Below are 22980 nucleotides of genomic sequence, written 5' to 3'. Positions count from 1 at the left end.
GTTTCAGGTACAAAAGCTGGAGTCAGACATCATGCCATTGCAGCAGGCCAACACTGAGCTGAGTGAGAAGAGCGGCATGCTGCAGGCGGAGAAGAAGATACTGGAAGAGGAGATCAAGCGCTGGAAAGGCCGGACACAGGTCAGTGAAAAATAAATAAATAATGCTGCTTGTAAGAAATAGATAAATCTGTCATTAGTCTTGTGATGACTATTTTATTCTTAATGTTTTATCATTTCACACCACCAAGGCATAACTTCTTCTCATGTTCTTTTAGCATTTGGTGAGCCAGCAAAAAGATTCAGATCCGGAAGAGTCCAAGCGTCTGCTCTCTGAGAAGGAGGCACATCTCAAACGCATTCTGCAGCTCAGTGAGGAGAACACCCGACATAAAGCAGAGGCTGCCAGGTGAGGGATTGTAAATGATATAAATATTTAACTTTTATTGACCAGGATATTAAGTGTTTACTTTTTCTCCCTTATTCAACCCTGCCAGTTATTTTTCTGCCTCTTTGGCATTCATTTTCACAATCTCTTAATTTCTCTCTATAGGACCAATAATCTAACAACATCTCTGCAAAGCCAGATACAGAACTTGCGTGACAATATGAGTAAGATAACAGATGTGAGAGATGCGCTGAAGAAGGAATTTGAGACCAAGAACCAGGAACTCCAGAACAAGATGCGAACTATCACCCAGGTCAAGAAGATTGGACGCCGCTACAAAACTCAGTATGATGAACTCAAGATGGAACATGACAAGGTGAGCGCTCAGTAGATGTTTATCTCACTGCTTTAATCCAAAACGTGAAACAAAAAGTGAATGGTTGTATTGTTCCTTTCAATCCATCTTTGAACAGTGGCCTGAAGCCCCCCCTGTTGTGCTGGTTGAAGCATAATTAATCTTTCATACTGTGTTTCCTCTAGTTGGTAGCTGAGGCCGCAGCAGCCCCATCCCAAGAAGAGGAGGCTCGCCAAGCCTCGGTTCAGGAGCTGCAGAGCCTCAGAGATTCTCTGAACCAGGGCGAAGCCAAGACCAGAGAGCTGGAAGGACAGCTGGAGAACATCAACAAGGTTAAAATACAAGTTTCAGCCAAAACCTTTAACTGAACTGTTCACTTTATAGTTAGACTAGTGTTCTAGCCTTCTATCAGGGTGGGAGGCCATGCCTGTTGTACACTGTGATCAGTTTGCAAGATCATATATCTTGCTTAGTTCAGTCTACATCAGTGTTGTAGTCAAAACCACCTAAACCAAGACCAGAGTATATCAAGACGGAGACAAGACCAAGACTTTTTAGGGTTTGAGACTGAGTCAAGACTAGACCAGTGCGAGTCCCACACTGCATGACACACTTTGAGATAAAATATGGAACATGTAGACCAGAGGCACTCCTCAAATTGATCTGAAAGATACACATTCCCATAATTTTCTTTTGTTTCCTATGAGCAATCACAGTCATGATGTTAACAAATAAATCAGACATACAATTTAGTGTTATCCCTGCAGTTGCGGTCTTGACCGGTCTTGAAAAATAAAATCCTGAGACTGAGACCTTCAAAAAGAGACCAAGACAGATCTTCAGTACTACAACACTGCTTTACATCACTGAAAAAATATTCCTGAAAAGGGCAGTACAGTGCTCCCCCAAATAAGCTTGTCTTTTCTACATACATGTATTCATTAGTATCATGTCTTCCTGGCCTGCGACAGGTGGTTACAGAGCGTGAGACTGAAGCGCGTAACACCCAGGAACAATCCTCCAGGCTGCAGACAGAGCTGACCAGGCTGAGGCAGGAGCTGCAGGATAAAGCTACTCAGGAGGACACGCTGAGACAGCAGATGACTGACAAGGAGGACAAGACTAGGAAGGCCATCGTTTATGCCAAGCAGAAGATCAACATGCTCAACAGTGAGAGGCTGTCCCACATATTTCAACCAGTGGACCTATGATAAATTCCTTATGTTATAGAGTCCTCCTCTATTTGCCCGTATTGTAGTGTTGCTTTTATTTGGATCTCAGACCTGAATGTTTTATGTCCAGACACCAAAGACCAGCTGCAGAAGGAAAACGAGGAGCTGAAGCAGCAGCGTGAGGAGCTGGAGGTGCGAGTGAGCGCTCTCAAGTCTCAATACGAGGGCCGCCTGAGTCGACAGGAGAGAGAACTGAGAGACCTGCGAGGCCAACAGGAGAGACAGGAGCAGAGAGATGAGCCACCTGAGGCGGGTCCCAGCAAGGTGAGAGTCTGCTTTAATGTTATCGCAAGCCACACATTTGAATTATTTTGTTTAATTAAAAAAAAAATACTGAGCTGAAGTTTAACAAATTGCAAATGGTCATTTAGGTGTTTATTTTACTACACTTTGTGTATTTGCGTCTGTAAATTTCTACTAAATTCAACAAAACTTAGCATAAGATAATGCCTTATTTGCATATTTAACATTGACTATTTAACGATTTCAGAAATCTTGTAATACAAAAATAATTGTTTTAATGTAAGTAATCAACTGGGAAAGTTTCATGGTGATAACTATTATTAAATTATTTTAACCTATTCACCTGCTGTGTCTCCCCTTAATATAAAAACATTAGTTACCTATAATAGCAAAGGCACGCAAATACTAAAAACAGGACATCAAGAAAAGAGGCGGAACTTTCGTATCAGCAGTGTTATTGTTTACTAATGAAATCATCTTTTAGATGTAAGTATTGTTGGTAACCTTGACATCACTGTAAAATGTATCTTAACTTTAAGTTTTGTTCCGAGAGCCAAATGTTATTTGTGAAGAGTTTGTTGCTTCTACATAGTCGTATGGGACAACTGCTCCGCTGTGGACAATGTCTTGATAAATTAATTTGATGGGATCAGAGAATGGCAACTCCCTGATATCAAGTGACATTGTCCAAAGTTTGGTGAAACTGCATTATCATGACTCAGCATCTTGTTGATTCCCATCATGACTTTTGTCTTTCTGTCCTGATTTTCAGACCCAGGAGCAACAGAGGAGCACAGAACAGAGGCAGATCAGTCTGAAGACGACCCCAGCTGCAGACAGGGGCAGGTATGTTGCACAACCACGAAAACTGCTTATAAGTTTCCACTGCAGGGCAACATGAGCATATAGACATGAACACATCATACCTTTTCCTGCAGTTCTGAGATGCTCTTTAGTACAGTTGCTGTGACTTGTTCAAATCTTACTTATATTAAATGTACATTATGATGGTCATTATTCATGTCCTGATCTTTGTCTCCGTCAGTGCCAGCACATCTGAACCTCCAACTGCCAACATTAAGCCAACACCTGTGGCTACAGGCAGCAAGCAGCCTGTCAATCCAGGGAACAAACCCACTCCGAGAGCAAGCATCAGGCCCATGGTTACCCCAGCTACTGTACCCACCCCAACACCCACAGCTACTGTCATGCCCACCACACAGGTGGAGACCCAGGAAGGTAAGTCTAGCTTCAGACATTGTCTTAAAGAGGAGTGTCAAAAGTTATTTTAGTAAAGGTATGCCTTTACATAGGACTTTTTCCCTGCGAGTGTGTTAAGTCTAATTAATGCAGCTAGAGGCTCAACGTAAAGCTGAATGTGTTTTTTCCACTAACTTAAACTCCTTTACAGCCATGCAGTCTACTGATAGCCCGTCACTGGAGCATGTGACTGTGTACGGCAGTGCCAGCGGCTCGGTGCGCTCTGCCAGCCCCAACGTCCAGACCTCTTTAGCTAGCCCCATGCTGACTGTACAGCAGACCCAGACACAGACCACAGCGTTTGTCCAGCCGACTCAGCAACAGAGCATGACCCATGCCGAGCCAGCCAATCAGGAGCCGCCACCCGTGGTCATTGAGGCAACCCCTAGCTCGCAGGTGGAATGGCCTTCAACGTCCTCCACCTCCTCTGTGTTTGGGACAGGTGAGAAACTAAACTTTTTAAAACTGAGATGATTAGGATTAGGATAGGAGATTCACATTTTAAAGAGATACAGCAGAGGTATATATCTGCTAGGGGTGTCACGATTTCGATTGTAAATCGGAAATCGATCGAAATTAGCTCAGTGACAAACAGTGATCAGAGGAGAGAGAGAGAGGAAAGAAGAAAAAAGAGGAACAAGTGCAACAGTGAATGACAACAAAACTGTATTTTTGTAGATTTCAGCACACTTGTAATGCAAGTGTCAATACGAATCAAGACTCCATTAACAATGGCATGTTTAAATCAAAAATCTAATTGAATCGTGGATTTGGAGAATCATGACACCCCTGATATATGCATATTATAATGAGCTTATAATACTAGATTGAACACCAAGGCTCCTGTTTTGCAAATTTTGGAGAGAAAAACTCAATGTGGTGATGCTTATACAGACGCTCAATTTTGGAATTGTGTCATACAAGTTGGGAAACAAATGCAGTCAAGTCCATTTTGCATATTTCCTACAAATTAAACAATGGTAGACATGAGCGCAGGCCCACATTGCTGGTACAGCCATCCAGAATGAGCCATACTGAGTTTCCATTTCATTTATTTGCTGCTTTAAAAAAAATCTTGATTAAGCCACCATTTATGGTGTGTGGTTTTAAAAGTATCATTCTAAACAATATCCACACCTTATCTCTAGTTTCAGCAACGCCAGGAACCTCCACCATGTCCAAGAGGCCTCGTGAGGAGGAGGATAGCGGCACTATGGTCACTGACACAGAGTCCACCCAGGACGATACCCCCAGGGCTCCTATACCTAAGAAGCTGCGCATCATCCAGAGAGTGGATCCAGAGGTGAGGAGGGGGGGTTACATAGAAATCCTTATAGGTGTTTTCATTGTTTTTAAGGATCTGAAAACTGGTACAGTTATGTCATGGTCATCATGTACGTGTTGTGTGTTCTTCTCAGGAGGAGGTGCTGGTGGACGACAGTGCTGAGGCAGAGGGGGTGGTGCCAACAGACAGTCAAGATGGTGCAGAAGCAAGCCAGGTAGGTCATCACCTGACATAAATAATACATTTCTCATTGCAGTAATAACACTATTTGCATTTCTCAACCGTATCTTCACTTTGATGATCTTCAGTCAAAGTTCGCAGTTTTCTCTTTTGCTTTTTAGAGAGGATTAATATGCTTTAAGGGCTTTACATCTCCTGCCATTACAAAAAAAAAAAAAACAGTTATGTCCTGCTGCATGTTGTTTACCATCAAGAAAGCTATAGCCTTACTGTGAAATCCTATCTCATGGGAAACAATATGCTGGTAAATACAGTGTAACTGGGAGGATTAATGTGGTTATTACTTGTTGGTACTACATGTATCACACCTTTTCATGATGAATAGAATGTATGTTGTTCATAGTGTCCATTCTTCCGTCCTGCAGATGGAGGAGTTTCCTGTACTGGAGGAAGGAGACGATGGTGCAGCCTCCCAGTCCGTCATGATGGACCAAGAGGTTTCCCTGACCCAAAGTGACCTCCCTGACCAGCTGCAGCATGAAGTGATCGTCATAGTAACAGACACAGAGAGTGAGGATGACCAGGAAGAGGAGGATGAAGAGGAAGAAGAGCAGGTAGGAAGTTTCTGTCAAGCATTGTGAAAGGCAATATGTAAAGTGGAATTAGACACCAGTCGCAGAATTTGTCTTATAAAAATGACTTGGTTTCCTGCCACTAATGATTTGACCCCTGCTCAATGTAGGACTATGATGAGGAGGAAGAAGAGGAAGAGGAAGAAGAGGAGGAGGAAGATGAAGAGGATGAGGAGGAAGACGATGGGGAGATGGGGGAAGAAGGAGAGGACAGTAACGAGGGGAGCGGAGACGGCAACGAGGCTTACGAAGGAGACGACACAGAGGTTCGATTACCTATGACACATAATGTACTCACAGTCCCAACCTTTCATACATCCACACACACACACAGCTTTCACTTCCAGTCCACCACGTTAACCCTTCCCACACTTCCAGTCAGAGATTTACATACCTTTTCCAGCTCACACAGCTCACACTCAGTTTTTCCACACTGTCACTTGCATTTCACCCCTGTGTCGTAACTTTCTGTCTGCGTGAAAGTTCTGTATGTGTGTTGACTTTAGTTGTTTACCTTTTTACTCTAGTCTTGGTTGCACATGTTCAGTGGGATGAGTCAGTGTCTCCAAAGGGACAGTTAACGGTCTTTCGCTTGTAATCTACAAGTGGAGAATCTGTAAACCACTGTGGGTGGGGTTTGGTCATTAAATAATAAACTGTTTACTTTTGAAGTCAGTTATTAGAAGAAAAAAAGGCCATACCAGCTGTAACAATGACCAAAGTTTATTCCAAGAAATTAAAATATGAACTGTAGGTTCTCATTATGAGACATTTTAGACGCATTAGAGGGCATGTCCTCAGCAGACAACCAGTTTTAGTACTACTAGTACTACTGCTCCTTATGTTTGTAATATTTCTAAGTTGTTTCGAGTTGTTTTTCTTTCCTTGGGTCCTATGAACCTTGGTGGAAAGTAAAAAAAAAAGACGATACAAATCAGAGAGGATCACTAAATAATTAAATATATTTATTAAACTATAAAAAAAACAATTAACACATTACGTTATTCTGACATAATACTCAAATTACTGGGCTACTCTTATAGTCGAATTTAAACCTTATATTTAACTTTGACAAACATGCCCTGTTTATCTTTTAAAGGACACATCATGTAATGTTGTTTCCTCATTGTGATCATGTTTGGTGGCTCTATTTTTACTTTTTGTATCCATGCTGGCTTCATGATTAGATGGTTTTCTATTTTATTGTTGTTTTTTCTCCTCATCTCTGCAGTCAGGTTCGAAAATAAATATCCAATATTGAGAAAGAAAGTAATAGTATTTTCCAGCGGATCCTTAAAAAGTCTTAAAAGGCATTCAATTCATTCAATTCAATTCAATTCAATTTATTTTTATATAGCGTCAAATCATAACAGAAGTTATCTCGAGACGCTTTATATATAGAGCAGGTCTTAGACCGTACACCATACATTCATCTAAAAGTAAGGCCTTAATTGGTATGGCTTTTTTTGTTTGTTTTTTAATCATGGGAAGACATGGAAAGTAGGATTTTATGAATTGTTGCATTGTAAAGTCATCTATTTTTAAGAAATAATTTATCAAATGCCTCTCGCATTTAACATTACACAGATCTGGATAGCGGAACAAAAAACACATCATATTTTCCTTCTGGCTGGGATTCTCAGAGCAGAGGATCCACTGTCTGCCAGCTAGCTGTCACTGTAATACCCTGGACGACATGGGGAAGTGCCAATTCAAAATCTATCTTGCCTTAAGCCATAGGAACCCTGAATGAGAAACAAAGTGTGAGAATAAATAGAATGACAAACTAATTGTGTCTGGTGTGCGTGGGGGTTCTGGATGGGGCCTCAACATTTTAAACCAATACATATTAAATATTTGAGTGTTTTTACTCATAATTTTTGGCCTTTTCTGAAGAGCACCTTTGTTCCATATAGCGTGGAAATGAATCATAATCTGTATGCGGGGCGCTGCCAGTAAATCCTGGCATCTATAGTGTGTGGGAACCATCCAATAACCCGCTTCCTCCAATTCTACCCAACTGCTCTTTTTCACTTGACCTTTTTATTTGCCCGTTTAACTTTTTAAAAATCTCCTTTTATTACATACTTTTGTTCTTTCTCAGGGAGCTGATGTAACGGACCCGGGCACAGAGACAGAAGAGAGTTTGGGGGCGTCTGACTCCACCCAAAGGCCAGCAGATTCCCAGACACCCAGCTGTAAGATCCAGGAAACCCCGTCAAACACACACACTCATAGATCCACCCCAGACTCTCCCCATGCGCTCACAAACTGTCCCGCCATCCAGTTAGTTATCAGACACTTGACGATGACTGAGACAGATGTAATATGTTGTTGTCCGTCTGAAGGGAAGAGTGGTACATCGGTTAGCCAAAATAAAGGTCATTGCTTTACTTATAAAATGAATCTAATGATTCATGCTATTTTGTGGACCCATTTCGCTGGGGGGTTGACGTAAAACTTAACCTTAGTACATTATACCAGTGGGGGCCCATGATTAGAAAAACATACAATACTGGTTCGATTAGGGAACCAGCCAGATTCTCAAGTGTAATTTTAATGAATTCAGTTTTTTTTTTACGTTTGTTCTGACCAACTGTTTATTGAATATGCGTAATCCTCTCAAATCATATTGACTTTCTCTCATTTTTAATAACGTTTGAATGCTTTCAAGTAATTTGTTTTTGACCCTAAACATGATTTGTGTTGTTGCTGTTAAAAAATTGTCCAAGTCTCAGGATTTTAGAGCCAATAAATAATTGAATAAGAAGTGGATTGGCTTTGTTTTTATGATTAGTTTTTTTCACAACTCTTTATAGCTCTGCATTTATTTAAAAATAAAATGGACCTCTGTTTATTTGAGCATTTCTGCTGTTGTTTCAGTCGAGAGCAGTATGGAGGCCTTCTCCACAGAACAACCTATCACAAGCTCTGGTACACGGATGCCCCAGTCGCCACGGAGACCAACACATCAGCAGTCACCTCGACTGACCATTGTTCCGACATCAGACCTGGGACCTCCTGCTCAGGTTCAGGTATGAAGGATGAGCAATCCGGAGAAGTTTAAATATAAAAAAGAGTATTGTTTTGAGTTATTGATTATTCTTTTATACAAATTTGCTCTTTCACAGTATTCATATTTTAATGTCATCTCTGTATGTGGAACTCAAGCTCTGCTAAATTTTTGTCAAATGTAACTTCACAGCGTATCCCTGTTCGTCGTCAGTCGGTGGGCAGAGTCCCTCAGCTCTCTGCCGGGGTGTCGGGCAGTTCTGTAAGTCCTCTTTAACATTTACAGTCATTACATTATCTATACGTACTGTATGTTAGTGTGAAACTTTCTGTTTGTATTCAACACTTTCTGCCATCTCTCCCTCTGCAGCAGCACTTCTACGATGATGATGACAGGATGGTTCCCAGCACTCCCACTCTGATGGTGCAACACCAGTCCGATGGTTTTGACCAGGCCATCCAGTAAGTCTCACACACATGGACACAGACCAGGAAGTCAGAATGATCACTGGTAACACAGTACATGATCCGATATTATTATACAACACATTTTTAGATGACATGATTTTACTTCTATATTTTGTTGGTTTCTTCTTTGACGGTTTCTATTTTAATGAATTACTTTTAGTTTGTATTTTGATGTATAAATAAAACTTAAAGCTTCTGTATCTTTTAGATTGCTTTAAAACTTTCATACAGACCTACGTTATGGTCTTGGACATGTACTTTTTGAATTTTATAGAGTCGGAGACTTGAGTGAATATTTAGATATTATTTATACAAACAGGAATAGGCAGGGGGAAAAGCACCTAAGGGCGCTTTCACAAGCCAACATTTAGTCAGTTTTAATCAATTATTTTATTTGGTCCGCTTTAATTTGTGCACCGTGAAACTGAACCAGACTAAAACGAACCAAAAGTATCAATTTTACTCTGATTCGGACTATGGCTTGTGAAAGCGCCATAAAATACCTGAAAATACCTGTCACTCTGCTGTCTTATGGAACTGAATGACTGTTTTTTGCATGTCAGTTCTCAAGTGGCTGGTGTGCCTCGCTTCAGGTTTGGTCTTTCAGGCGAAATGCCACAGACCAGCTCCTCCTCGCACTCTGACCTGGGACAGCTGGCATCACAAGGAGGTACTCCGCCGCCACAGTACAGAGTTTTAAACACCCCACCAGCTAACTGCAACAGAACATAAAAGCTTTTTTTCTTGTCTTCAGGTCTTGGGATGTATGAAAGCCCCTTGTTCCTAGCAACTCATGAAGAGGAGTCTGGTGGACGCAGCGTTCCCACCACACCGTCACAAGTTGCAGCACCAGGTATCTGTCTCCGTTTGTCTCAGTCAGTCTGATATGAAGGTATCTGTTCTGTTTATCTATAGACCCACCCTTTTCATCAGCATACTCAACACAGTTTACACTTTCTGAAAATAATCAGTAAGCCAGATGGAAATTGTCATATTTGGGAGTGCTATCACATGCTACAACCAAATCAGTATCTTCTTTTTATGTGCTTCTCTTCCAGTAAACATTTTCTCAGAGGTTGCTCAGTCTGACACCACCAGTGAGCTCGCCTCCCAGTCTGTTCCCATGGTGAGCACTTCCACACCAGGCCTGGTTGTTCCAGGAACAGCCGGCACAGGGGAGGACAGAGACGACGTCTTCCTGGAGCCAGATACTGATAGGTGAGGCTCACTCCTCTCTGCTGCTTGTCAATCTTTTCATATGTGTTTTTTGGCTGTTGTTGGAATTCAGATGTCTTAGCTGTCAGCAAGCTTTCCCCTGCCCTTCATCTGCAACGTTCATTATTTGTTTCTTAAGTTAAATTTAACATACTATTTATCCTCTCTATTTTTGAATTTTTTCTGTGCTTTTTGGTAGTACTAGGCATTTCTAGCCCTCGAGCCATAGAGCATTCATGAGTGTATTTTGTATAGTTTGCAAGCATAGATTAACTTCACTAATATCTTCCCTCAATAGAGGCCGAGTGCCATTCTAGTTCTTACTACTACCGGGCACCAGATACTGTTAAAGATTTGGATCTGTGCTCGCCACTACTTTCTACTTTATTCATTATTTGGTCATTATTTGTTTTCTCCACTCTCAGTATCAATAGCTGAATAAAATATAAAACTCTAGAAGTTAGCAGGTTTATAATAAGTGCATCTTGTGCTTCTTTATTTTCTTGCCTTCATGTTTTTACAGATGATTTTAAGACGGCATGATTGTATAATTTGATCAGTTCCCATGCATGTTGTTTGTTGGTGTGTTTATCACAGGTCCAGTGGAGAAGTGTCAGTAGATCAAGTGGTCTCGCAGGGAGATATAGAGGAGTCAGGCCAGCAATCTGACAAGTCCTGCCTCCCCTCCACCAGCCAGGAGCCCTCCTCCAGCTCTGCAGGTACAGTGCAGCCACATATCTGTGCGGATCCCTGCTGTGAAGGACAATTTATCTCCTCATGTTTCTTAATTGGTGTTCAGTTCTGATTTGCTGTGTTGTTTATTTCTAGATACAAGCAGTGCTCCACATAAACCCTCTAGACCTGGAACCAGCAGACAGCTGCAACGCTGGCCAGAACACCGCGGCGGCCGCATGAAGAGAGGAGGTAACACGTGAAAGCACACACAAACACACGCACGCACACACGCACACACAATAGGTGGTGAGAGCACTAATACTGCTCATGAGCTTGAAACTGTTCCAGGCCCACTTGGCTTTGTGTTTATTTAGTCCACAGCTCCTTTTCAAGGTGCTATAGAGCTTGGCAACATGAAAAAAACATTCATGAAAAGCATTAAAATCTCTCTCCTATCTGGCTAACTCCAATAAAAGCATCACAAATGGATATTAAACAGTTGCTCATGATGTGATATTATGAAAGAAAGCAGGAGTAGTTGAACAAAATGAGGCCCAAAACGAGAGTATCAATATTAGTCATTGTCAAAAAAAATAAAAAATGGAGACCGACAAAATAAAAACATTAGCAAAAGAGTAAAAATGATGCGTTCAGCACACTCAGTGGGCGACCACCACAGTTGGGCCTTGATCACACAGAGCGCATATTAGCAGCCTGGGGCAACTTTTTTGAAATTGTTTTCAGTGACAGTGAAGCATTTTGTGCAATGCTTTTGCATTGCTGAGCGCCTCGTGTTTTTACAGCAGAGCCCTGAACACTGCCAGTTGAAAGAAATTCATCTCATAGAGGAAAAGCGCCCAATGTCATTAGCGTTTTGTTTGTCATTGTGGTGACTTTTGCTGGATACCCAGAGCTACTCTATATGACTTTACCAACCGTAGTTACTATGATCTGAACAGAAAACAGCAGGAGGCAAATTAGTGCGGTACTTTACTATTTAGTCACTCACTGTACAGTTCATGGTTTGTATTAAGGTATCATTACCACTCATTCTGAGGTTTTCTAACTTCAAGTTAAAGAAAAAAACGCTCTGTCTGATCGAGTAACAAAAAGGCAGTGCGTTGCGCCTCACGTTTTCCATCTGCAAAGTGCGCTCTGTCTGATGAGGGCCTGATATGGTTGAAGATGCTCTTCGTACTTTGATATAGGGGAATGTTGGATCAGCTTGTCGTATCACATCAGTCTGGTTTGACAATGCCAATAAAGTCTGGTTCCAAACAACCAGCATGCTGAATGTGATGCTGTTTCACACGGTGTTTGTATTTTCACATCAAAATCAGCAGCATGTGGGGCGCCCACGGTGGCCTGTAGGGGCTTAAGGCGTTCCAGATGTCTCATTTTCTGTCCTCCCTTTGGTCTAATAAAGGTCTCAAATCACAGAAACAAATACGTAACAGCAGCATTAACCCTGTGGTACCACACTTGGCCAGTCGGTTCATCTTTGAGGGTTTTGCAATGTGTGATTCCAATAAACAGCAGGCTTCCACACATACAGTACTTCTGCAACAATACTGCCATATTTATTGTAAATCACATCTAAAATTACAGATTTAGACTTTGACTAATAAAATATATTATTGCACTTTAGTCATATTTTTTTGCAAGTTGTTGCATGCCTGAAAAATAGTACTAAATCAACCTCTTTGTCTCTTTATTCACTAACTCATAATGGAACTCACATTTTCTGCATTATAACTCATACAGACCAACAGACATGATGTGCACACAACTCCTGGCAAAGCATTTGTTTAATTTTAATTACCAGTCATAGCGTTAAATACATGTTGCTGTATTATAATTCAGTTCAATGTTGATGAGAATAACAGAGGAAACACTATAATTGTTTTACATGTCATACATATTTTATTAAGCCACTGTACATATATTACGTTTAAACAAAAATATTGTTTATCCCGACAGGTCAAGGATTTCCTTCTCGGGGTGTACATGGGAGACGATTCGCAAGATGAAGCACTAGTCAGAGAACTTGACAATGATGACTGCCCTCACATTGCTGTCATTATATTTTCCAGTTACATATTTTCCAAGCACCGTGTTTAGATTCTGTATTCAGCCTTGATCATATTCACTTGTTGTTTTTAGTTTGGCTTTTGTTTTTTTATGATCTTGTAAAGTACCATTTTGTAATCGGTCCATGCTGAAGCAGTGCGTTTTATGAATAATGTAATAAACTTTAAAACTAGAAGAAAAAAAATGTATAAGAGACAACTTTCTTTCATCGCACTTTCTTTTGGCACTTGAAGACGCCGTTGCTCTGAGGTGACGCGTTGGTTGTAGGAGGAATGACGGGATGTTCACTGTCCATCCTCACATTGTAGGATTTGGCTGCAATAGAAACAGAATGGTTCATTTAGCATTTAAATGAATGCATGGCTTTTAGGATGTACTTTTTATCCATGTACATGCCAGTTTCCATTTTAGTGAACATGGGTTTGGTACAAACAGAATTAACTTGGACAGCTTTAACAGGGCATGAGTCTTAAGAGCTGGAGTGTTTTCTTGAATGACATAAGTGACTAGACACTAAACCCCTCCTGATGATTAAACAGTGAAATGTTATACTCAGACAGGAATTACAGTATTCTTTAAACTGAAGGTATCATTGTTAAAATGGAATCTTTTACTGTGGTTACTCCATTTGAGCTGTAGGTGAATGGACAACGCCCTCAATGACCTTTCCATCTGCCTAGTAGCCCACCCCACCCTGACACACACCCAGACACACACATGGTCCTCGTTAGGCCTGTCAGACATCATGTGAATGAGGACAAAAGTCTTAGTGCAGACAGACAAGTGAAGGATGTTTTGTTCTTTTGAAGAGGAGCAATTAAATATTATTGTGAAGGAACAGAAATTACTACTTAAAGACCTCCAAAATAAGACAAATTTGGGCCTTGATGTGCAGAAAACAGAATTTAAATGTTCCAACAAGTTTCCTTAGTACTTGACTGTCTTTATAGAAAATATATTAAAATAAAACTGAACCCACTCCCTAAATCTGTTCAAAGAAGAGATATGATTACAACACGGGTATTAATTGATGACTTACATCTTGAGAAGACGTAGTATTTGTATCCCTCTGGTTCTCTGGTGCTCGGGACGGACACAGCAGCTGTGATGGTGGAGGGGAAACCGCTCCAAGTTGTACGGAAGCTGACGGCTGGCCCTAGACGAGACACTGGAAGCAGTTGAGAGTCAAATGAGTAAATTTATATAGTAGTTAATGTATATTTATGTAATGTTATATTTTTGACATTTGTCTGTTAAATATCACCACCCTTCAACAGTTGCAGTCCCATTAACGGTACACAGGCAACTTATTTCCACTTGCCAGTGATTTACAAGATGGACATTGCTACCCCACAAAAGCATGACTCACTTTTTCAGAGAACTACATGTGTTGTAACTCAAATAAAACATGTTTACGTGAGTTTAAGTAAATCTGTTAAAATGCTCAGCAAACATCCAGTACACTCATCACGGTTACATTTATACAGGACCACACAAATTGTCATTAAGATGAATTTAGGTCACACAATTTAAAATAGTTCTTGTGAATTCTTGGAGTACCTGCTTGTCGAACCATTCGGTTGCGGACTGTATGAACGGTAAACTGGGGTTTCCTGCCACATGTTGGACTTGTGCCAAGCTGGTATGAATATTTCTGGACCAATCCCCCTGGAAGAACCATTCAATTTCAGAATGTATTCATGCATGACACACACAACTTTTAATTAATACAAATCTAAATTTTATTTTACACACAGGAAAAACTACAATAGCAATAAAGAAACTAAAAAGATATTATTAATGATAAATCATAGAAATAAAAATATATTAATTAGCTTGAATAAGACAACAGTTCCTCACCTCTCTTGAAGAAATAAACTGACTCTCTCCTCGTCTGGTACTGAGGCACAGACAGAGCAGCTGTGATTTGGCCCCGAAGCCCATCAAAGCCTGTTTCAATAACCTTTGGATAGTTCGGGTCCAACACACTATTTTCAAATCTCCAGTACTGGGGTCCCTGCAAAGATCACAACCCCGAAACATTAAACCTCAGGCAACTAAAATAACCCTAGACAGCAGGTGGATAATTGGTGATTAATGTGAGCCAAGATTGTGTATTTGGCAGCAAAAATGCATCCTGATATGGTACAAAGGGTGTCATCCATGAAATCCTTCGAATTCAGATTTGTCAAATGTACTTATTGATCTCGGATCAGATGAGTAAATGTACCTTGAAAATGTAAGTTTTGCCCTGGCAGTTGCAGCGGGTGAACACAGTGTCGATGGGGGAAGGGACGCCCCACTCTCGTGTGATGCCACGAGCCGGACCAGGCACCATGTGTCTGTCCAGAGACCAGAAGTAGTGCCCTGAAAAATAAAATAGATTTACCATCAGAGTCATTTCAATGTCTATCAGAATTTGTAACTTGTGGGAACTGTGTATTTTATTGTTATGGTTATATAATGTACATTTTCTATTTCTGCTCAACTGTACTTTTTGTACTCTTGTAGTGATTGAATAATTTAGGTCCTTTTCTTAAGTAAAAGTAACAACAATGTAAAATTTCCTGAAAAAAACTCCTGCATTGTAAATCGTAAAAGTACAGAAGTAATATCAGCAAAATGTACTTAAAGTATCAAAAGTAAAAGTATTCATTATGCAGAAGAATGGCCCCTGTGACTGATATAATATTATATATGACATTTTTAGATTGTTGAAGCTGATACATCAACGTAAAAGTAGTATTTTACTGGTCCATGTGCAGCTAACTTAACTTTAACTTCTGTACTGTATATACTGTTAAGTACTTTAGTCTGGTGGTTTCCAACCTAGGGGCTGGGCCCCCAGAAAGGGTCATAAGATAAATCTTAAATCTGAGGGGTCATGAGATAATTACTAGGACGGAAAAGAAAAGGAAAAATATCTCATCAAATTGATTAAATGGAAATCCTTCTTTTGTGGAACAACTCATACACAATACATTGTATTCTAAAAACTCATCCGTTTTTTTTCATGTAAAATCTTACGTGTCAGATAAATGTAGTGAAGTAAAAAAGTACAAGATTTCCCTCTGAAATGTAGTGAAGAAGATGTATAAAGTAGCATAAAAAAACAGCAAACGTCCCTCAAAATTGTTCTTAAGTAGATTTCTTTAGTCAATATACATTACTTAATTTCCACCATTGCTCTCTCTCTCTCTATGTTAATCAATGATATTTGGCTTAACGCACGATACAGTACTTAGATCTAATGATCAGCTGGCACTAACCTCTGAAAACCACCATTGTGCCGTTCTTCAGCGTAGTGGCTCCGCTGACCGGCCGCCCACTACACAGATTTGTATCGTTGCTGTCATCTGAGAAAAAAAGGACACAAATTGTCTGAAAAACCATCTGTTTGGATAAACAAGCAATAAGACAAAGAAAGCCATGCAATCACAGACTGAGTTACTGGGTGTTAATTGTAATATTGGGCTCCAGGAGCTGTAAGCATTACGTGTCTGGGCTTTATTTCCAATTTCAAAGAAGTGTTTGATTCATTTACAGAGTGTGAAAACAGCCACCTCTGCCACTTAATAAAGTGTAGCTACGTATTGAAGGCAGCTCTGTTCACCCAGTAGGCATGATGACAAAATAACCAAGCTCATAAAGCAGGCTGAGGGCAGTAATAAATATGTACCAGCAACTAGAGGCCTCCATTTTTGCAATAGTCTAAAATAAATTAGATATCAGCAAAGCCTACAGGAATGAAATTCCTCCTCTCAGAGTCACAGAATTCATCTTTGAGGTTATTTGTTTTCTCTGGATGTTGTGTTGAGAATCTGGACCGATGATAAGAACATTTCTTACCTGCTTGGAAGTCTCTAGTATTGTCTAGAGTTTGTGCAGGGTCCAGAGGCTTAGTCTCGTCTATGGAGCTGGGTTTAGCCAGAGTTTGTTTAGCTGGTGATGGCTTGTATGGGTCAGGTTTGTTCTGGGGTTTGGAGGTGGCTTCAGATGGTGGGAGTTTGGTCAGGACTGGTGTGACATCTAGTGGATCAGCAGTGGTTACTCCTGCATCTGTGATGTCATTGGGCACTGCATCAGTGGATGAGGGAATGTGGGTTGTCAGAGCATCAAGCTCTGGCAACCCTGCTGGAGAAACACTGGTGGAAGGATCTTCAAGGTCTGCCAGAGAAGATGGAGGGCCTGTTGTGACACTGTCTGTATCATCTGGTTTGGGGTTTGAACTGGTTGCCTCTGGGATGGTTATCGGGTCCAGCGTTGAGGCAGGGATGGTGGTGGTCTGAGCATTTTCCAGGACTGTGGAGGAGCCCTGTGAGGGTTGTGTGGTCACAAGGGCCACAGGTGTGGAGGAGGCTGCGTTGGGTAGGGTTGTAACCTCTGGCTCATCAGAGGAGGCTACAGTGGTATCCGCTACCATCTCCAGCTCTGGGATGTTGGCTGTAGGAGAATACTCTGTTTGTGGTACTGAGGTTGGAGTAGCCTGGCTGGAGACATGGTCGGCTGTTGTTGTAGGCTGTGGGAGAGTTGTTCCTGGGTTGGATGAGCTGGTAGAATCACTGGCATCTGGAAGAGGACAAACATGATTATGAATTCAGCAGTAGTAAGAGGCATGTTAAAAAATCATCAAATTAATGACAGCTGTACAGATGGATGGAAAATTAAAAGAAAAACCTGAATATATGAGCAGAGAAATACACATTAAATACAAATGCTGATTTTTTTATACACTGAATGGTTTGGTAAGCATGTAAATGACCATCCTTCAAATGAAAAATATATTCCACACAAACCTAGAGAATAACTTAAAGGGACAGTGTGTAGGATTTGGAGGCATCTAGTGGTGTGGTTTCAGATTGCAACCGACTAAGAATCCCTCCGCTCACTCCTCCCTTTCCAAGACTGCGTTAACGTGAGTTGCCGAGTGCAGAACCGTGGTAACGCCAATCTCCTCGCTCAGGAGACGCAATTTGCATGTTACCTTCTAGACACGCCCCAAGAGGACCCGCGACTTATCTACTGTAGATATGAAAGGCTCATTCTAATCTAACGAAAACACGATTCTTAGCTTCAGGTGATTACAAACTAATGAAAACATGGATAAGAATATTATATTATATTTCTGCTAATAGATCCTCCGAAATGTTACACACTGTTCCTTTAAAATAGAATTGTTTAAACCTCGTAAAGGTTAAAGGTTTAAAGTCATAAAACATCACTGTACAGTGGAAATATGAATTGCACAAACCAATGACAAGCATAAAACATTAGCCACTAGATGGGAAAACTTCTACATTTTAGTTGTTGTTTTTTTTCAAACAATGATTTTAATAAAGAATGAAGTTATTTTTCTGTTAAAAAAAGACTAGGAAAATGATTTGTGACTTTGTAGTCACCTATGGGGGGATTTTGGATCAACATGTTAGAAAGCGGGCTCTGCCACCATCATCAAAACACATAACGAGGGAATATCTTTAAGAAGAATGATGTTCATCTACAAGTAGATTAGATAGACTTTGAGAATCTATACAGAGCAACTTTGAGGCTATTCTGGCAGCTGGTGCTGTAACAACATCTTACTTGGGTTCTTCATGTTGTTTTTTCCTTTAATTTGCCACCCATCTATTTGTGTCTGTCAGGTAATTATTATATATGACCTACCTGTGCTCTCTATGGGGGTTTCTTCAGTGGTGGGGTAAAGGGTGGAGGGGCTGTCGTCGGCCTGTGTTGGTTTGTTATCTGAGATAGTCATTTGTGTCTGAGAGAAGACTGTAAATGTCTCTGTGCTGAACTTGGATTGGGTGGGTTTGGGTTCAGTAGAAATTTGATCCAGCAGGTCAGCTGTAGACAATCCATAACCGCTGGTGCTCTCTGGGATTGGACTTGCCTCCGGGTCATTGTTGGAAAAATCCTCATTGAGAAAAATCTGGCTGTACTTACCTAGAGGAATTTGGCAAGTAGGAAAAGGTGAACACCAGTACGTCATACTCGTGAAACTTTACTGGGGGAAAAACACTTGGCTAGATTTATTATCCATGCACACTACTGCTCACCATCACTGAGATCATCTTGTTGATATGATGTTGGACTGACCAGTGGAATCATAGGGTCATCTGTGGGCAAATAATATATAAATGTTAAAGGTGCAGTGTGTAGGTTTTGCCGCCATCTACTGGTGAGGATGCAGATTGCAACCAACTGAAACTTCTCCTGTGTGCCAAGCGTGTAGGAGAACTATGGTGGCTGACGCGAAACCGCAAAGGGCCCTATAGAGGCAGTGTTTGGTTGGTCTGTTCTGGGCTACTGTAGAACCATGGCGGCCGGCTCCGTGAAGACGACCAGCTCCGTATATGTAGATATAAACGGCTCAATTTACGGTAACGAAAACACAATGATTCTTATTTTTAGGTGATTATGCACTAAAGAAAAGATACTTATTACTATTATATTCCATTTCTGCCAATAGATCCCTCTAAATTCTACACACTCTCCCTTTAATAATTTGCATTGTTAACATTTTTTTTTAATCAACACTATACCCATATTTCCTGCATTTTTTTTCTTGAGCATGCACCTCACTGATGTTCCAGATGGAAATGTCACAACATGTCTTCCTCCTGAGAGAAAAGTAACACGGATGTAAAACCAATTACTGACTTAAAACGTCCAAGAAAATGTTCTGTCTTCCTTTCTTGGCTTTATTTTGTGCTTTCCTCTCTTGAGACTGAGCCTGTGCCCGTAACCCTCCTACACACTCCTGACAACACTGCGTCCTTGTGTTTCTTTTGGCCGGTGGGGCTTGTGCTCTTGGCTTGTTCTGGTGAGACTTGGCCTCCAAACCAAACCACAGCGACAGAGCCACAGTGTGGCAGTCGACCGTACACATCTTTCTGCTGTCTTCCTGACATATGTCTTATTGAAACCACTGAGTTCAGCTATTAATCATCTTTTAAGTAATCTAAAACAAATGAGTTTATGTAGGGCTGATTGCACTACTGTACAATCACACACCTCTACACACAACAAATAACATCCGTCTGAGAATAACTAATAATAATTAATGTTGAATATGAACGAATCATTTTGTGGGATTATTCCTTATGTCATGGGCTATTTTGGGATTTATACGTTATTATTACATGCTTATATATAAAAAATAATTTAAAAAACAAAGCATTCGAATAGTGATTTGGAGGTCAATTACCATGGCAACGGTCAAAGCTTTGAAACATTCAGGTCAGCCTTAACTTTATGATTATTGGTTTCTGTCATTGGAATCAAGTAGCAGTTATTTGTGGTGTGAAATAAAGCTTCCTTGAGTAAATTTCAAAAAGCATAGTCACCTGCATTGTTTCCCTCGCTGAATGGAGAAGACTCTGTTGCTTCATTCAGAGTCGGCTCTGTGGGAATATTCATGAATAAAAGTTAGAGAGTTAAACATGTAAAAAAACTAAAAAAACAATTTGCCTTAAATCCTAAATGACTGAAAATGTAGAAAAAAAGCGACCTTTTTGCCAAGTCACATATACCTTTGGGTTTGTTATCATTTACTTTATTGCATGAATTATTCTCCACGGGTGCTGTTGCACTGGCTGCTCCACTGATTTCCTCTGTTGTAATTAACCGAGACAGAAAATATTGTCAAATTTAACCCAATGCATCGGTGCAGATTACTGCATGCGTTGCATGCTACTCCACATGCCATGTCAGATTAATCCTGGCTTCTTTGCACTTCACCATTCATGCATATGTACTAATCTGAAATGATAAGTGTTGCATGACAGTGCAACTGAGAAGGGTGAGGGCTGACTTTAACATGCAGCCATGCTGTCACACAACCATCAGTGTATTAGCTGATCATGTATCAAATGACCACCAAATATCAAAAGGAGGCTCCAAAGGACATGTTAATCAGGACAGCAAATATCATGGTGATACTACTGAGTACGAAACTGTGAAGGAAAACTGTTGAGGTTAACATGCAGAAAAACACACACACACACACACACTCAATCATGCTGACTGTGTTGGTCGAGGCTCACCTTGTGCATCACAGTGGGTGTTGTGATCTGGACAACACTGTTTATATTTGAGGCAGTCAGAGTCGCAGCTACACAGCCGGCCTCTTTTGAAGCCTTCCCCACACCGTCCTTTACATGAGCTTTCTGTCGCACACAAACACAACACACTTACACACAACACGACTACACAGGGCTGATTATATCTGACTGATGTAAATATTGTGTTATTAATATGGAACATTCAAGCAGTATTATGATATGTTGCTCTCTTCAGTGGTGGAATGTAACTAAGCACATTTACTCAAGTACTGTACGAAATTGAAGGTACTTGTGCTTTATTTGAGTATTTCCATTTTATGCAACTTCTACTCCATTACATCTCAGAGGCTAATATCATACTTTTTACTCAACTACATTTATCTGACAGCTTTAGTTACGTTTCAGATTATACCTTCGCATCCCCTTCCTGTTATGTAAAAAACATGTATCTGCAGATGTGTTGATTTTGAATGTTTGTGATAAACTGAAGGATTAAGTGTTCCTTTATGGGTTGGGAAAATTCTCCTACTTCTTCAGCTAAATAGTTTTTTTAAAAACCATCTTGGATCAGCTGGAAAATGAGCACAACCTTCAACATCTACAGCAATAAAATGCAACATACACATTAATGCAGCAGTAATATTAATCCAGAAACATCATATAGTAAAACTCTGACATGGGAACATATTACTGCACAATGAGTACTTTTACTTTTCATACTTTACGTACATTTTGCTGATAATACTTACATACTTTTAAGTATGATTTTGAATGCAGGACTTTACTTGTAATGGAGTATTTTCACAGTGTGTTATTAGTACTTTCACTGAAGCAAAGAATCTGAATACTTCTACCACCACTGACTCTCTTCAGGGATAAGGATTGGTAAAATAAATAGTGCAAACTTTGAAAATCTGTTATAAATTGACATGAAAACCACATTTGATGAGTGTACTTTTTTTTTTATTATCAGTAACTGAAAAGGTTTGGATATCAGTGTATGTAGGTTGAGATCAACAGAGTAATACTTTACATTATTGCTAGTGACAGGGTTATAAGTATATCAGAAGGAAAAACTCTCACCTGTGGTGCATTGGGATTCAAAGTCTTTGCAGCACTCTCCATAAACCATGCAGCCATAATCACACTGGCACGTGGAGCCCCTAATGAACCCGGCACCACATTGACCTTTACAGTTTGCTGTGTATGAGAACATGGAAACAGAAAAGAAATGTCAAAGAGGGAAGTAATGGCATCTGTGCCTTTTAAAAATGTGCATCATCTTCTGTCCAATAACACCGTCTACTTGAGGACATAGTGTGTAAATAATACAACTGTGCCAGAAATTGATTTCTGAAGTGGTGACATATTGTATACACAGACATACGGTTCCCCTTCTAATAATTATTAACAGAGTAAACATGAACAAGTACAAGAACAGAAGCACATGATAGATTCCAGGAAAGCCCTCATTAAAAACAAATTTCTGGCAATCAGAATACTGAATAATACATTTGAGCTAAATGTTTCTCTATGCAAAACAAATGTCACACGAGTTAAACTCACTCTGAGCAGCAGTAAATGTCAAGGCACACGCCAGCAAAATAACAGCAGAGAGTACAGTGGAAGACATCCTTCTGTAAATCTGAAACCAAACCATGAGACACACAGAATACATAAATCAGAGCATTCATTTATTCTGAAAATCCTGAGGGATAAGAGAGGGAATAAAAGGTAACTCACCCTGTTTGAGCCTCTGTCCGAATCCTGCAGGAGCTTTGACTCAGCTGCTTTTAAAGGGCTGAGAGAGACCGTCTGACTTCCCGTTAATTGGCGGATCCGGTCTAATTAAAAGTGTGATGATCTCACAGGCTGTAGGGAGGA

The 22980-nt window shown here is 40.4% G+C and overlaps 2 protein-coding genes across 3 annotated transcripts in view; one reads left to right on the top strand and one right to left on the bottom strand.

The window, feature by feature from the left end:
* tprb (translocated promoter region b, nuclear basket protein) overlaps nt 1-13217 on the top strand; it is a 26185-nt gene extending 12968 nt beyond the window's left edge. Inside the window, exons 29-51 of one of the 2 annotated variants that reach the window (XM_074634856.1) lie at nt 8-139; nt 276-406; nt 551-761; nt 926-1072; nt 1712-1910; nt 2043-2236; nt 2988-3061; nt 3261-3454; nt 3627-3917; nt 4624-4778; nt 4894-4974; nt 5366-5554; nt 5683-5838; nt 7677-7770; nt 8456-8607; nt 8778-8846; nt 8955-9046; nt 9646-9722; nt 9807-9905; nt 10111-10270; nt 10865-10986; nt 11096-11191; nt 12923-13217. In XM_074634856.1, coding sequence (XP_074490957.1) covers nt 8-139; nt 276-406; nt 551-761; nt 926-1072; nt 1712-1910; nt 2043-2236; nt 2988-3061; nt 3261-3454; nt 3627-3917; nt 4624-4778; nt 4894-4974; nt 5366-5554; nt 5683-5838; nt 7677-7770; nt 8456-8607; nt 8778-8846; nt 8955-9046; nt 9646-9722; nt 9807-9905; nt 10111-10270; nt 10865-10986; nt 11096-11191; nt 12923-12972 — 3165 coding nt within the window. In that variant the 3' untranslated portion in view covers nt 12973-13217. Of the gene's footprint in view, nt 1-7; nt 140-275; nt 407-550; nt 762-925; nt 1073-1711; nt 1911-2042; nt 2237-2987; nt 3062-3260; nt 3455-3626; nt 3918-4623; nt 4779-4893; nt 4975-5365; nt 5555-5682; nt 5839-7676; nt 7771-8455; nt 8608-8777; nt 8847-8954; nt 9047-9615; nt 9723-9806; nt 9906-10110; nt 10271-10864; nt 10987-11095; nt 11192-12922 lie in introns of both variants that reach the window. The other variant, XM_074634855.1, reaches the window with a different exon arrangement.
* On the bottom strand, nt 12843-22980 carry prg4b (proteoglycan 4b). The gene is made up of 14 exons (XM_074634859.1): nt 22840-22980; nt 22663-22741; nt 22180-22296; nt 21079-21201; nt 20380-20436; nt 19090-19149; nt 18698-18976; nt 16883-17602; nt 16303-16389; nt 15264-15400; nt 14894-15050; nt 14594-14701; nt 14073-14201; nt 12843-13348 (listed from the first exon to the last, which is right to left on the bottom strand). Exons 2-14 carry the CDS (start codon nt 22727-22729, stop codon nt 13239-13241), a joined length of 2151 nt encoding a protein of 716 aa, XP_074490960.1. The 5' UTR covers nt 22730-22741; nt 22840-22980; the 3' UTR covers nt 12843-13238.

This window comes from Sebastes fasciatus, chromosome 5 (assembly GCF_043250625.1).
Source record: "Sebastes fasciatus isolate fSebFas1 chromosome 5, fSebFas1.pri, whole genome shotgun sequence".
Lineage (NCBI taxonomy): Eukaryota > Metazoa > Chordata > Actinopteri > Perciformes > Sebastidae > Sebastes > Sebastes fasciatus.
This window is presented reverse-complemented; position numbering and strand designations above follow the sequence as displayed.